Here is a 14625-nt window from a genome sequence, read left to right as displayed (position 1 = left end):
CTAACAACCAATCAGGTTGAATAAGGGAACCTAAACAACCAATCAAGTTGAATCAGACAATCCAAACAACCAATCAGGTTGCTGGAATTGTGATAGGAGAAGTTGTGGCTGAAGGACCTGTGATGATGTCACCGTCATGTGATTAGTATATAAGGGGGCGGAGCTCCTGTGTTTTGCGTTAAGAAGAGGAAATTGCAGATGAGTTGGAATCATTCGAGATTTATGAAAGAGTCTAAAAGCAAAGTGACCATTTTTTTTACCCATGTAGCCAAAAAACGTAATTTGTCAAGAGCGCCATGAGGAATGAGAGCTGCGCTGTGATTGGTTGCTATGGACAATACTTTTTATTCTTTTTTTAGACATTTTCCATAAATATCCTGCAGCGTCTTTAACCCCTTTGAACCCTGTAATGTATTATATCCTCAAAGGCTTTGCTGAAGTTACATCAGTGCTGCCGCCATCCCGGGGCAGGACGGTACCGGCACAGGATTATTTGTCTCACGTCCCCCTTGTGGTGTACATGGGTACAGTGTTATATTATCTGGTACTTGGCACTTGCTCTCACTTTTTGTAAGCTTGTTATTATATACAAGGGCATAACTAGAGAAGCCTGGGCCCCATAGCAAGCTTCTGAACTGGAGCCCTTCTTTCTGTCCCACCACCTAGATGCCGCGGTCACTACTGACTGTTGTATCTAATGGCTAGTATCAGGAGTTTCCTTGTATGCCATCCTATTGCTGCCAACTGTGTGTCATGGCAGGAACGCCATAAGAAATTTCTGCGCTTCATATAGCGATATTCTTGCACTCACGTGCATGCGCCCGCTCCGTGAGTGATGACGCTGAGGGGACTTTTTGGTCATGCTTCAATATTTGCCGCGATACTTTAAAACGTTTTGCACATGCCCACACTGCACAGTGCCTGATGATGTGTCATGGTTCCACTGATTTCAACACATGATGACATGTTTAACGCATTACCGGCACCCCGCAGCGGTGGAGACCATGTCCGCTCTTTTTAATTTGGGTGAGGTTGGTTTAGCTATTATGTGGTTAATCCTACAAACAACCCACTTGGACCCAGCTGAAACTTGTTTGTACTCTTTATGTCTGTATATATATATATATATATATATATATATATGTGTGTGTGTGTTGCTTGTCTATGCTAGCTAAGCTTGATAAAGACCTGTTCAGGTCGAAACGTCGCCAGCTGTTTTATCATGGAGGAATAAAAATAAACCTTTTTACAAATTTCATCTGAAGCTGCCGTGACCTTATTCTTTGGTGATAATCTTACTTGGTCTGGATCCGACCTGGTCTGGCTGTGCATCTCCCTCCCTGTCTAGAGAAGGCTAGAATACAGGTGGAAGATTCCTGGATCTAGTTACAGCCTATCCTAGAGTCAAAGGGCCACTTCTAAACAAAGAAGAAAAGGGGCCCAATCTACAGTATCAGGGGCTAAGGGGTCTGTAGGCATACGGGGAAAATATTTTGTAAGGGGCTCTTTATGGAGAGAGTCACAATGTGTAGAGACCTACAGGCTAAGAAAAGGTAGAATCCTAGAACAGTAGAGTTGGAAGGGACCTCCGAGGTCATCGGGTCCGGCCCCTGCTCAGTGCAGGATCACTAAGTCATCCCAGACAGATGTCTATCTAAGGTAGATCTTACGGACCTGATTCAGGTGAGCTTAGAAAGCACAACTCTCACGAAGGCTAATAACATGCAGGTGGAGGTGAAGCCATTGGGCAGAATATGGTATCCTGAGCTTGATCTGGTTTAAGTGGAAGGATTCACAAAAAAGGATTGCCCAGTGACAGTGACAGTGCTGGACCCCTGGAGTGAGACGCTCACAGATAGGACTAATGTTGCAGAAAAACCTCTCTATTGGTTCTTCTTGAACATTAGACCTATGGCCGCCTGCAGATGGGCGGGTCGGATCCGGCGGCGTGACCCGACCCGAGCACCTGCAGGGACCAGCGCGTACTCACCCACGCCCGTGGCTCCTTCATGTGCCGGCTTGCCGGACAGCCGGCGCATGCGCAGACCGGAGCCGGCGGCAGGTGAGTGACATTTCACAGAAATAGAGCATGCCGCGATTTGCTTGCCGCGCGAAATTACGCGCGGCCAAATCGCAGCCGTCTGCATAGGATTGCGTTTGTTAACGCAATTTTATGCACGCTTCCAGCGGCGGAAATTCCACGGGAAATCCATCCGCGGAATTTCCGCTCGTGTGCAGGTGCCCTATCTGTGAGCGTCTCACCTACTCCGAAGATCTAGAACTACCAATGGGCAATCCTTTTCCTCCGATCCTTATGAAAAAACACATAAAAGAGCATAAGAAATTAATGTCTAAAAGCAGTAGTAAACACCAGAACATATCAGAAAGTATGAATAAAATGATCACATGTAGTGGATTTGTTTTCTTATCTCTGTTGGTGGCCCTCAAGGTTGTGTGCTCTTCTCCATCTATACCTTTGGCCTAGGAAAGTTCATAGAATTCCATGGTTTAAAGAAACAACATAGAAAAATACAAAATTCTGTATCTTTCATGCAGCACAGCCAACCCCTGATGAAATATAAGCCCTACCCTGAAAATATGCCCTACATTTCATAAAAAGTCAATAGGAATGCTTTAGGTGTGTGAAAAGGTCTGTAAAAACGCAATTGCTGCATTTTTACAGTGCTTTTCACTTACCCAGCAGGCTCAGTATAAGTCCCCCCCTCTGCTCTCAAGAGCCCTAGCACGGTTCCCGCAGCCCTCCGACGGCGATATAGGATCACTTTCTGGTTACAGCTCAGCCAATGAATACAGCACTGAAATAACCAATCACTGCCATCACTTTGTGGAGGTCGGATTTATGAATCCAGTAACCAGAAAGTGATCCTGTGTCAGCGGCCGAGGGCTTTGTCGGCATTTTAACTGCTCAGGTTACGCAGTAAAAACACTGATGACAACAAAAGTTTGAGCACTCGTGTGAGCGACCATAAGGGTTGGAAGTGCCAGGCTCTTGCACACAGATCGGGTAGTCCCGCTGTTGTCAAAATAAGTCATCCACTGAAAATAAGCCCCAGTGCACCTTCTGGAGAAAAATAAATATAAGACCATGTCTTATTTTTGGGGAAACAGAGTATGAGGGTTAAAATTCTAAGTGCAACACCAATCGGGCCCACCCCACTTGCCCCGTTGCCGGCCGTAAGAAGAGACACCACACACAGGAGTCTGGTCTAGCTCCTCACACGGGAGAAAAAACTGCGCACTTTATTACAGATTACATGAGATCTTATACCCTCTGCCCCATCACCACTAAGGGGTGATGGGCTTATAACCATATATGGGCAGTCCGGATTTGCGGACTGAGACAGTGAAAATCATATAACAGACATGTACATTTGAACATCTTGATATCTTGTTCCAGCGCTTCTGGGAAATTGGCCAAGTACATGCGTCCTTGCGTCTGGTTCGGTATCTTCTCTGAACTTCTAGGACATCTCTTGCAAAACCTTGGCATATCTGATGTAAGGCGAAGTATTAAAGTTTTTTTCATTTGGAATTGAATAAAACTTGCATACAGGTATAAAAGCATAAAAAACACATATGGCAATATATATATATACCCTCACAAACCCCCCTAAAAAACTTAATATGGAGATCAAGCATCAGACCTTGCACTCTTCCTCGGTCGTCTCTCCCTTGCGTCAGGGTTTCTCCACTGCCCGTAAGTCCCTACTCCTAGGAGGGAGGGATCCCTACCTCACCTCAGAAGGAGGCCATGGATTCCCTGGGCTTATTTCCGGGCCTCCATACCCTCTATCTGTACAAGTTAACACCCCACAGGGTGTGCCCTCGCCGGAACCTAAGGTCTTCTGCACTTTCCCTAGGCAAATGGGAAGTCCACTGACAGTCCATCTTATGAGACTGAGGCAGGCGCAGTACTAGTCCATCTCTCCATTCTTCTGGTAACGTACGTGGTTGGCATTATCGGAACTGGCTCTTCATCTTTTTTCAAACAAGGGAAATTTTGGTCATATTAAAGGGATAATACACATACAAGAAATTACATACCCCACCTCTTTCTGCTAAAATCATATCCAGGGCCACTCTAGGGCCATGGATGCAGTGGGCCCTAATTGGTCCGCTAAACCTTGCAAAGCATCTCTGGTGTAGTTTACAAACCTCTGCTGATTGTAAAAGATATAATTCATCCAATCTACATTATTATTAACAGTGACAATAGCAAATAAGGACTCAAAACCTGCTTTAACCTGATCTCTAGAATTAAATTAATCTGGCACCCCCCTTGGCACTCCTATTGCATCTATGTGTACATGTGGATTAAAGTTACCACCTGGAATGTCAACTTCTCTCTTAGCACGATGCGGTGTTGGATTCTCACCCTCAGTGTAGTCTTCATATTGCACATTTGATTGTATTAATTTGTTCTGAAACAGGGGGCTAGTGTACAGTAGTCAAAGGTGTGTGTTAGAGGAATTGTACCACATTATAGCATTTAAAGGATATGCAGGATCATTAGTTCTTTCAGTGCGAAGTGTGGATCCAAGTGGGTTTTCCTTCGAGCTTGACTGCAGTTGGGTGAACAACATCTGGTAAGGACATTCAAACCGGGTTTCTCTCTCAAACTTTTTCACATAGACCCTGTCACCTGGTTTTAGATTGTGACACTCATCTGTAGGACCTTGGATAAAAGCAGAGACTACAGAATACATTACTAACAATTCCTTAGAGAGACCTATGACAACATTAACAAGAAAATCATTCCCCAAACTCTGATACTGTGGCATGTATCCTCCTGGAAAAAAGAAACTAATAGAAAACACTCAATTCAAAATTTTACCATTTTCTTCATTGCCTTTTGTATCTACTTTCCCCTACTCCGCGGATGGTAGGGTGTGTGAAAAGCCTAGAATATACCCAAAACAGACATGATGTGTTGCATTATTTCACCTGTGACATTTGTACCTTTGTTTGACTCAATCACTTCCGGTACCCCATATCTGCGGATTACCTCATTCATGAGCTTCTGTGCGGTTACCTGCTTATTTACTTTGGTAACAGGGTAGGTCTCCAACCTGAAAAACATTAACAACAACAAGCACATATTCATGCTTCCCAACAAGTGGGAGCTGAGTGTAGCCAATTTGCAATCCCTGAAATGGGTAGAGTGGTTTAGGCAAGTGTTATATGGCAAATTTACTTCTGCCCTGTTGCTTACGGCAAAGATCATGCAAAATTGGACAAATGATGCAGCAGCTACAGAAAACCAAGGATCCACCTGTCCTTGTTCAAGCGTCGACATCATTACTGCTTTAAGAGGTGCGTCTTTTCGTGCGTCAGCTGGGCCATCATGGGGCACAGGGACTATGGTGGGCAAGTGCTGTTGACTGTTCACCATACGCCGTCCCTTTTTAGTCCATTTGTAGTTTTAGTCAAAGTTCAAAGCTATAATCAAAGTCCAAGTTCATATCAAAGTCCAAGATTTTTATCAAAGTCCAAGTTTAGTCAAATTCTTCTTTTCTTCTGTCTTCCACGGCTTGAGGGCCGCTGCTTTTGCTGTGTGGTCTGTGATGGCGTTGCCTCTTGCTTCTCCGGTGTAGGAATTGGTGTGAGCTTTCCACCTTGTCAGGTAGAAGTAGGGTCTCCATGAGACTGCACCGCTGTAACATTCTTAATTGGCTGTCCCGCTGTGGTAAAAAACTGTCTGGCCTTCCATGTTGGGCCGTAATCATGAGCTATGCCAAATGCATACCGGGAGTCAGTGTAAATGTTTGCCGTCTTACCTTCCTCCACTCTACACGCCTCCGTGAGTGCTTTTAATTCCGCTTCTTGTACTGCGACATGCGGAGACATTCTGCTTTTTAGGACATCTTGTTGTGTAACCACTGTATATCCAGTGTGGAGTCGTCAATCACCCTGGTACCATCTATAAAAAACAACTCAAAATATGCATTATTAGCAAGGGCTTTCAGTAACTTTTTTAAAACTTAAATTTTCTTGTTGCATCAATGCTGGACAATCAGGCTGGTATTCTATTTGAAAAAGATCAGAATCTTGTTGCAAAGAATTTAAAAATGACTTGCAAAAAATTTAAAAATGGCTGATTTGCAATACCTAAAATGGCTGACTTGCCATACCTAAAATGGCTGACTTGCAATACCTAGATCACCTATGCCTTCTCCTCCCCCCCTTTAAACCAGGGTACGCAATTGGAACAATAGTAGCCGGGTTTAAGTTATTATAACATTGTAAAAAGATTTGATGGATGCAGATAAGGCCTGTAAGATGTTAGCACCTATAACAGAAACATGAGTTACATCGGGGAAGAATAATCTACAAAACATCTACTCATATTTGAAATGTAATATCCCTTTAAGTGAATTCATTATTAGTCTGTTCCTGCCTGCAATTTCTTATCAAATCTCAGACAGGAGAAAAAAACTAAACAAAAAATTTTTACTAGCTGCTCACCCCCTCCCTCGTCGAGAGGAGGGATGAAACATTACTATGTACTATTACATCATCTAGCTCCACCCCTTCGATATTGGCACATTGCGTCCGTCTTCTCAGAACCATTTCAGCTTAACCGTCCACACGTCCACATCTCAACCAAGCAAAGTCCCATGCATGGGGTAGGACTTTTACCCCCAGTCAATTTCCACATCACACATTCCACCACAGCCCAAACACGGGTCACTAACTCTCATCCATCCATTCTCTCAAGTCTGCTCCGTCACCCCCCTTTAAAGGTGTACCAGTCCATACAGATGCACGGACAAAAAAAGTTTGGCAAACAAACATACATCAGTTGAAAAACACCGAGGCGAGTGCTATCATTTTATAAAGTACATGATTCTAGTGAGATGAGATTGTGAATGAGCGCTATCTATGACAAATTATGTGAAAAAGTTTGCTGAGTGACTGAAATATTCTATATTTCTTATCTACTGAAGCTATTATATGCTGTATTAAACGCTGAAGTATTTAGTTTCTGTGACCCTGAATTTGGAGTGAGTTCTGAAAGCCCCCACCCTTTTTTAAAACAAACCTCTTATCTCTCCGCGACTATGAGACACAGACTGAATAATTTTGAGCTCAAACTATTGAAAAAACATTTTGAACTCATAATTAACACATATGCTGGGACCTTGCAACATTCATTTTCAACCCCTGTATAAGTAAGAATATAACTTAGAAATTACTATATTTCCCTGCCTACTAAGACAGTATAACTAATTAAATTCATTTCAATTCATTGCAAGCAAGCCAAGATATTAACCAAGGATGTTATTACATTTTCTCTCTCGCTGTTATCTTCCGACCTTGGAGACTGAACACAAGTTCGCAGCTATATGTCAACAGACTCTTCTCCCCTTCAGCTAACTATTTGCACTTACAGTATATATATATACACATATATATCCACCTAGTATGGATTATACATTATCTATTATCTATCTTGTATTATACACATTTTCATCTCTCTTTGCCAACCAATCACATGCATTGTACTTCTCTCCCCTACCTAACTGCCAATATAACCTTCAATAGACACTCTCCTGACGCCCTCTTGATCACTTACTGTACTTTTCAACATTTCACTTACGGATACTTTCTTAAACAAATAATGTGTACATACAACTTACTCTGACTGTCTCTCTCTCTCTCTAGCAAACCTTGGTCTTCCAAGGCACCTCTCGGTCCTAAAGACCTCCCCCCAGACACCATTTTGTAATCTGCCATGCGGTCGGTGTCACACATTTTCATTAGAGTTTTCTTACATTCTACAGATTCATCCACACGGTGGCAGCCCTTGAGGGGCTCTATCTTCTTTAATAAGATCTTACGCATATTAGAACATCAACAATAATAAAAATAATAACACGCTCCATAGAGTGCATCCTTCTGACCCGAATTGTCAGCCCCTTATATATGGCAATACAACCGAAGGCATCTTCTTCTATGGAACCAGTCCCAAAGAGTGCATCCCTCTCCTCAGCTAAACCATCAACAACTAAACTACACTAAAACGGAGGGTTCCTTCGTCAATGGGACCTGTCTTACAGAGTGCTTCCCTCTCCTCTAAACCATTAACGACTAAATAAACTCGAACGGAGGGTTCCTTCGTCTGTGAGACAAAATGAAAAGTAAGAGGAAAAAAAAATTCTGCAGATACAACAAACAATCAAACAATCTCCACTATCGCTAAAACGCTACGGACTTCAACAACAAATAGACTACAGACTAGTTTCTGGGTGAGCCATTGGTGCGCATATCACGGTCAGTGGTCCATGACGGCAAACCCGGAGCCCACACGAGTTACCGTGTAGAACTCTTAACCCAACCCGTCCGGTCACAAACCACAGATAGTCAGTCCTGCTGCAAGACTCTCAGCGTAAAACACAACATAAATATATGTTTGTCTTACCTGGAGTTCTAAGTGAGTTGATCAGGCTCAGTTTGCAGTAGGACGGTTTCTCAGTAGCGTGGATCCGGGTGAATTGCGCTGTAAGCTCCGATTTTACCGCCCCAGTTGGTTGCGCCATTTATGAGGGTTAAAATTCTAAGTGCAACACCAATCGGGCCCACCCCACTTGCCCCGTTGCCGGCCGTAAGAAGAGACACCACACACAGGAGTCTGGTCTAGCTCCTCACACGGGAGAAAAAACTGCGCACTTTATTACAGATTACATGAGATCTTATACCCTCTGCCCCATCACCACTAAGGGGTGATGGGCTTATAACCATATATGGGCAGTCCGGATTTGCGGACTGAGACAGTGAAAATCATATAACAGTCATGTACATTTGAACATCTTGATATCTTGTTCCAGCGCTTCTGGGAAATTGGCCAAGTACATGCGTCCTTGCGTCTGGTTCGGTATCTTCTCTGAACTTCTAGGACATCTCTTGCAAAACCTTGGCATATCTGATGTAAGGCGAAGTATTAAAGTTTTTTTCATTTGGAATTGAATAAAACTTGCATACAGGTATAAAAGCATAAAAAACACATATGGCAATATATATATATACCCTCACAAGAGTACTTAGTCCAATTATTTACGGTATTTCTGGCAGCAGTGCTCATGGTCTCCCTTCTTCCCAAACCTCCTGATATTTGAACCCTAGATCAAACTGGTAGACTCATCATACAAGGTTTCCGAGAGACACCCCCATAATGCTAAAGTTGAAGTCTATGATCAGGTGACCCCCACCAATCATCTGGTATGTTTTGACCAAATTTGAGTAAAATATGTTAATTAGTCTTGGAGTTATATCTGATTTTTAGGGGCCAACAGTGAATGGGACACCCTGTATATACTTATACATAAGCTCTAATATGCAAATTGATGTACAAGTCATTCAGTCTGATTAGTTTTCAAAAGTTGCATGACCCTTTGATTCAAAAAAGTAGCTGTCTTTAGTAAGCACCACTATGCCACTGGTTGATAAGCAACACATCACTAATTATCCCTGTGTCACTATATTATTATTTTTTTTTAAACGTTTGGCATATTGCCGTTGTAGGACCTATGACTAGAAATCAGATCAACTTATATCAGGCTCCTTTTCTTTTATTCCTTATATCCACAATACTTTTTCATATGGATCCCATTCACAGTTGACCTCAGGTAACTATTATTTTGATTGTTAGATGCAGGCTAATTTCACACAAAAAATAAACTCTTTTCCTGACTGTTACTGACGAGGTCTGTGAATAAACTGATGTATTAAAAGGCTTTCTTCACATCTCCCAGATTCCAAACAAGAATATGAGTTCTTCTCTATGTGAATTCACTTATGATTTTTTTAAATTATTTTCTTAGTAAAACATTTTCCACATCTTAAACATCAAATCGGCTTCTCCTCTGAGTGACATCTTTGATGTTTAACAAGATCTGATTTCATCATAAAACATTTCCCACATTCTGAACATGAGAACGTCTTCTCTTCTGTGTGAAGTTTCTCATGTCTAACAAGATTTGATTTCGTCATAAAACATTTCCCACATTCTGAACATGAAAATGGCTTGTCTCCTGTGTGAATTCTCTGATGTTTAACAAGATTTGATTTCGTCATAAAACATTTCCCACATTCTGAACATGAAAATGGCTTCTCTCCTGTGTGAATTCTCTGATGTTTAACAAGATTTGATTTCATCCTAAAACATTTCCCACATTCTGAACATGGGAACGGTTTCTCTCTTGAGTGACGTCTCTCATGATTCCTACGATTGCCATTAGTAGCGAAACATTTTCCACATTCTGAACATGAATATGGCTTCTCTCCTGTGTGAAATCTCTGATGTTTAACAAGATTTGATTTCAACACAAAACATTTCCCACATTCTGTGCATGGAAATGGCTTCTCTCCTGTGTGAATTTTCTGATGTTTAACAAGATCCGATTTAGCTGTAAAACCTTTCCCACATTCTAAACAGGAGTATGGCTTATTCGCTGTATGAATTTTCACATGTCTAGCAAGATTTGATTTCTGTATAAAACATTTCCCACATTTTGAACACAAAAACGGCTTCTTTGCTAAGTGACGTCTCTGATGATCCATACGTTTGCCATTAGTAGTGAAACATTTCCCACATTCTGAACATGAAAATGGCTTCTCTCCTGTGTGAATTCTCAGATGTTTAACAAGATATGATTTGATCACGAAACATTTCCCACATTCTGAACATGGAAATGGCTTCTCTCCTGTGTGAACTCTCTGATGTTTAACAAGATCCGATTTATCTGGAAAACCTTTCCCACATTCTAAACAGGAGTATGGCTTATTCCCTGTGTGAATTCTCACATGTCTAGCAAGATTGGATTTGTCTTTAAAACATTTCCCACATTCTGGACATGGGAATGGCTTCTCTCCTGTGTGACTTCTTATATGTCGAGTAAGATCTGATCTATTAGAAAAACATTTTCCGCATTCTGAACATGAGTGTGGCTTCACGCCTGTGTGAGTTTTGTAATGTCTAACAAGAAGTGATTTATTTTTAAAACATTTCCCACATTCTGAACATGAGTATGGCTTCTTTCCTGTGTGACTTGTGTTATGTCTACTAGTATGTAGACTTGCTTTATATGGAAAATGTTTCCCGAATGTTTCATCTGAACATGAATACTGCTTCTCTTCTGTGTTTTTTAAATGACCTGAGCTGTTCGTACGTTGTTTTCCACATTCAACAAGCATTTTCTGATCCGTACTTGTGGTAAAATTTTGTGACTGATTAGTAGAAGGTTCCTTGTGATTAGGGGGATCACATGATAGATCTGTACTTCCAAATTCTGGATATACAATAAGGTTAATGACGTTCTCTTCTGAAGAATGATATATGATATCTTCTGCTTTAGGATTGAGGGATGACACGAAGTTTCCATCAGATTTCTTATTGGAATCATATGATAGATCTGTATGGAAAGATACACGACATCTTTATCTTCTACTTTACAATTTAACGAAGACATAAAGTTTCCCTCAAAGTTCTCACTGGGATTTTCTGCTAGGATTAAAATTTATTTTGTAATATTTTTTTTTTAAACTGCAAATGTATACAAATTAATATCATTAGAATGACCTGATGTTCGTCATACAAGCATATAATCTTAGGAAAAATTATCGTTGTGAACTTCTAAATCTGCTTCGTTAGCTGATTATTCAGTGTCATGTATTTAGAGTAGATATGTCTCTCTCACTGCTTCTCTCTCTTTCTCACCGATTCTCACTCTGTTTCTTGTGGCTTCTGTCTCTGCCTCACCACCTCTCTCTCTCGTTGTTTCACTCTCTCTCTCTTGCTGCTTCTCTCACTTTTATCACTTCTCTCTCTCTTTTAATCTTGCTGTTTCTTTTGCTGATTTCTCTTTGTCTCACCACTTCTCTCGCGTGCGCGACTGCTGTCTTTCTCAATCTTGCTGCCACTCTCTCTCGACGCTTTGATCTCTCTTTCTCACTCACTGCTTTCCTTTCTCTCTCAGCGCTTCTCACACGCTACTCTCGATGCTTCTCTCTCTGTCTCGCATATTCTCTCCCTCTATTGCCGCTTCTCTGTCTCTATTGCAGCTTCTCTCTTACTCTCTACACTTTTCACTCTCTGCTTCTCTCTCTCTTGATTCTTCTCTCTTTCACACCATTTTTCTCTCTCTCCCCTCTCTCTTTGCTTCTCTCTACGCGCTTCTGTATTTCCACTTCTCTCTCCATCCGTTTTTCTCTCTCTATTACAGCTTTTCTCTCTCTGTCTTGCCACTTCTCTCTGTCTTGCAGCTTCTCTCTCTGTCTCGCCACTTCTCTTTCTCTTGCAACTTCTCTCTCTCGCAACTCCTCTCTCCCCCTTTTCGGAGGCGTTTCTCTCGCCTTTGCCACTTCTTTCTATCTTGCCGCTTCTCTCTCTTTCTTTTAATCTCACAGCTTCTCTTTTGCCGCTTTCTCTTTCTGTCTGTCTTGCTGCTTCTCTCTCGCCACTTCTGTCTCGCTCAATCTTGCTGCCTCTCTTTCTCGATGCTTTTATCCTTCTTTCTCACTCACCGCTTCTCTCTTTCTCACCATTTCTCTCTCACTATTTCTCTCTCGATGCTTCTCTCTTTGTATTCCCACTTCTCTTTGTCTTGCTACATCTCTCTCTTTCTCTCTACACTTCTGTCTCTCCGCTTCTCTCTCGCTGCTTTTCTCTCACCACTTCTCTCTCTCTCTGCTTCTGTATTTCCACTTCTTACCCCCCCCCCCCCCCCCCCACCGCTTTTCTCTCTCTTGCAGCTTATCTCGGTGGCTTTCAGAGCACAATTCTTGATAATGTTTCAAGCCCCATTAAACAGTAGTAGAGGCAAAATGATAGGAGACACTCACAAATGACCCCATTTTATAACTAGATCGCTTTAGGCACTCATATAGGGGTGTAGTGCATATTTTAACCTTACAGTTTTTTCAGGAATTAAAGCAAAGAAGTTTGAAAATACTTTTTTATTACAAATACATTCCCCAACATTGAAATTCTCCTGGTTCTCCCCCGCTCCCTCCCCATTTTTTAAGGTTCCTCGGCTATAAATCCCCCATTTTTTATCATGCTTTTCACTAAAACCTTCTTAATATATATATATTTCTTATTCTCATATTTTATGATCAAATTCAAGTCCATTTATATAACAGCCTAATTTTAATATTACAGGATATAGACATTAGGTGACCAGCAGGTTGTTGATCTGGGCCTTACAGTCAGGTAGGTACTATTAAAGGTTGATCCAGGGATTATTCTGACTGCATTATGGAGTCGGGAAGGAATTTTCCCCCGAATGGGCTAATTGGCTTCTGCCTCTTGGGGGTTTTGCCTTCCTCTGGATCAACAAGGGTTGAAACAGGCTAAACTAGATGGACATTGTCTTCATTCGGCCTAACATACTAGGTTACTATGTCGCAACCACATAGAATATATTTTATCTTAATTTTCATGAACATTTTACTTTAAATATTTTCAATTCATTTACAGTTAAACTATTTTCATGTCAATATTTTTTTTCAAAATTTCTCTTATGAGTCTTTTATTTAAATTTTTCCATTTATCTTATTTTCTTTATGCACTTTTATGTCTCCTATGTATCTTATATTTCTATGTTATATGTATTTTATAAATATACCTTTTATATTTTCATATATGTTCTATGCAATTATTTTATCTTATTCTTAGTTGATGATGCCGTTGAAGGTGACAGGTTCCCTTTAAGTCTTTAACATGGTTGCTATTGCCTACGTGTGCCCATGGTCATGGGAAACAGTCTCCTTACCTTGTGATATTGGAGGCGGGTGGTTCTCCGACATGACATCCTTGTGCAGATCCTTGTGTTCTTCTAAATACTCCCACTCCTCCATGGAGAAATAGATAGAGACATCCTGACACCTTATAGGAACCTGACAACACAATGATACCGTCATTACCCAGACCCCTCTAGTGCTGTTACTGTATAATTTCCCAGCATTCCCAGCAGTGTCACCTCTCCAGTCAGCAGCTCAGTGATCTTGTTGGTGAGTTCTAGGATCTTCTGCTCATGTATCGGTAAGTGAGAAGGAGCCTCTGTGATGGGGCTCTGGCTCCTGCTCCATCCTCCTGACTCATGGAGATGGCTGTTGGGAGTCGTACCGTCACCCGATGTCTTCTTCACCATCATATAATCCTGGATATGGAGAGAGACACGAAGAGAACTGAACCCAGTATTCCTCCCTCAGTAGAACGCGGGAGATTGTGATCCCACTGTATAGAGGTCTGGTGAGACATATAGCAATTGAGCATTAATGCACTATTGCTTTATGCATTTCAGTAAAGCTGCCAGAGATAGCATGAGTACAAGGTGCTGGGTTATCTCTGGAAGTCCCTCCTCACTACAAAGGGAACAAAGAGGATGAGACAGGGACTCAGGATCCCCCTTTTAAAGATCACTGGGGTCCCCAGTGTTGGTGAGATCCGCATTAATCAGACTTTTATCACCTTTCCTGTGAATGGATATATACTGTAAAAATATCCTTTGCATTCATATAGCTGAAGGAATCACACATGATCGAAACCTTTATCTACATAAGCTAAAGGGGTTGTTGGATTTCTTAAACATTGGTGGTAGTGGG

The 14625-nt window shown here is 41.6% G+C and overlaps 2 protein-coding genes across 2 annotated transcripts in view; one reads left to right on the top strand and one right to left on the bottom strand.

Moving 5' to 3' along the window:
• The window catches only part of LOC136607684 (zinc finger protein 271-like), a 521708-nt gene that overhangs the window by 189411 nt on the left and 317672 nt on the right, over nt 1-14625 (top strand). The window lies entirely within an intron of this gene.
• Nucleotides 9582-14474, bottom strand: LOC136607917 (oocyte zinc finger protein XlCOF7.1-like). The gene is made up of 3 exons (XM_066589072.1): nt 14001-14474; nt 13794-13917; nt 9582-11432 (listed from the first exon to the last, which is right to left on the bottom strand). The coding sequence occupies exons 1-3, from the start codon at nt 14172-14174 to the stop codon at nt 9868-9870; spliced, it is 1863 nt and encodes a 620-aa protein (XP_066445169.1). The 5' UTR covers nt 14175-14474; the 3' UTR covers nt 9582-9867.

This window comes from Eleutherodactylus coqui, chromosome 1, assembly GCF_035609145.1.
Source record: "Eleutherodactylus coqui strain aEleCoq1 chromosome 1, aEleCoq1.hap1, whole genome shotgun sequence".
Classification (NCBI taxonomy): Eukaryota; Metazoa; Chordata; class Amphibia; order Anura; family Eleutherodactylidae; genus Eleutherodactylus; species Eleutherodactylus coqui.
Note: the sequence above shows the minus strand (reverse complement) of the source record. Positions and strands in the feature narration are given on the sequence as shown.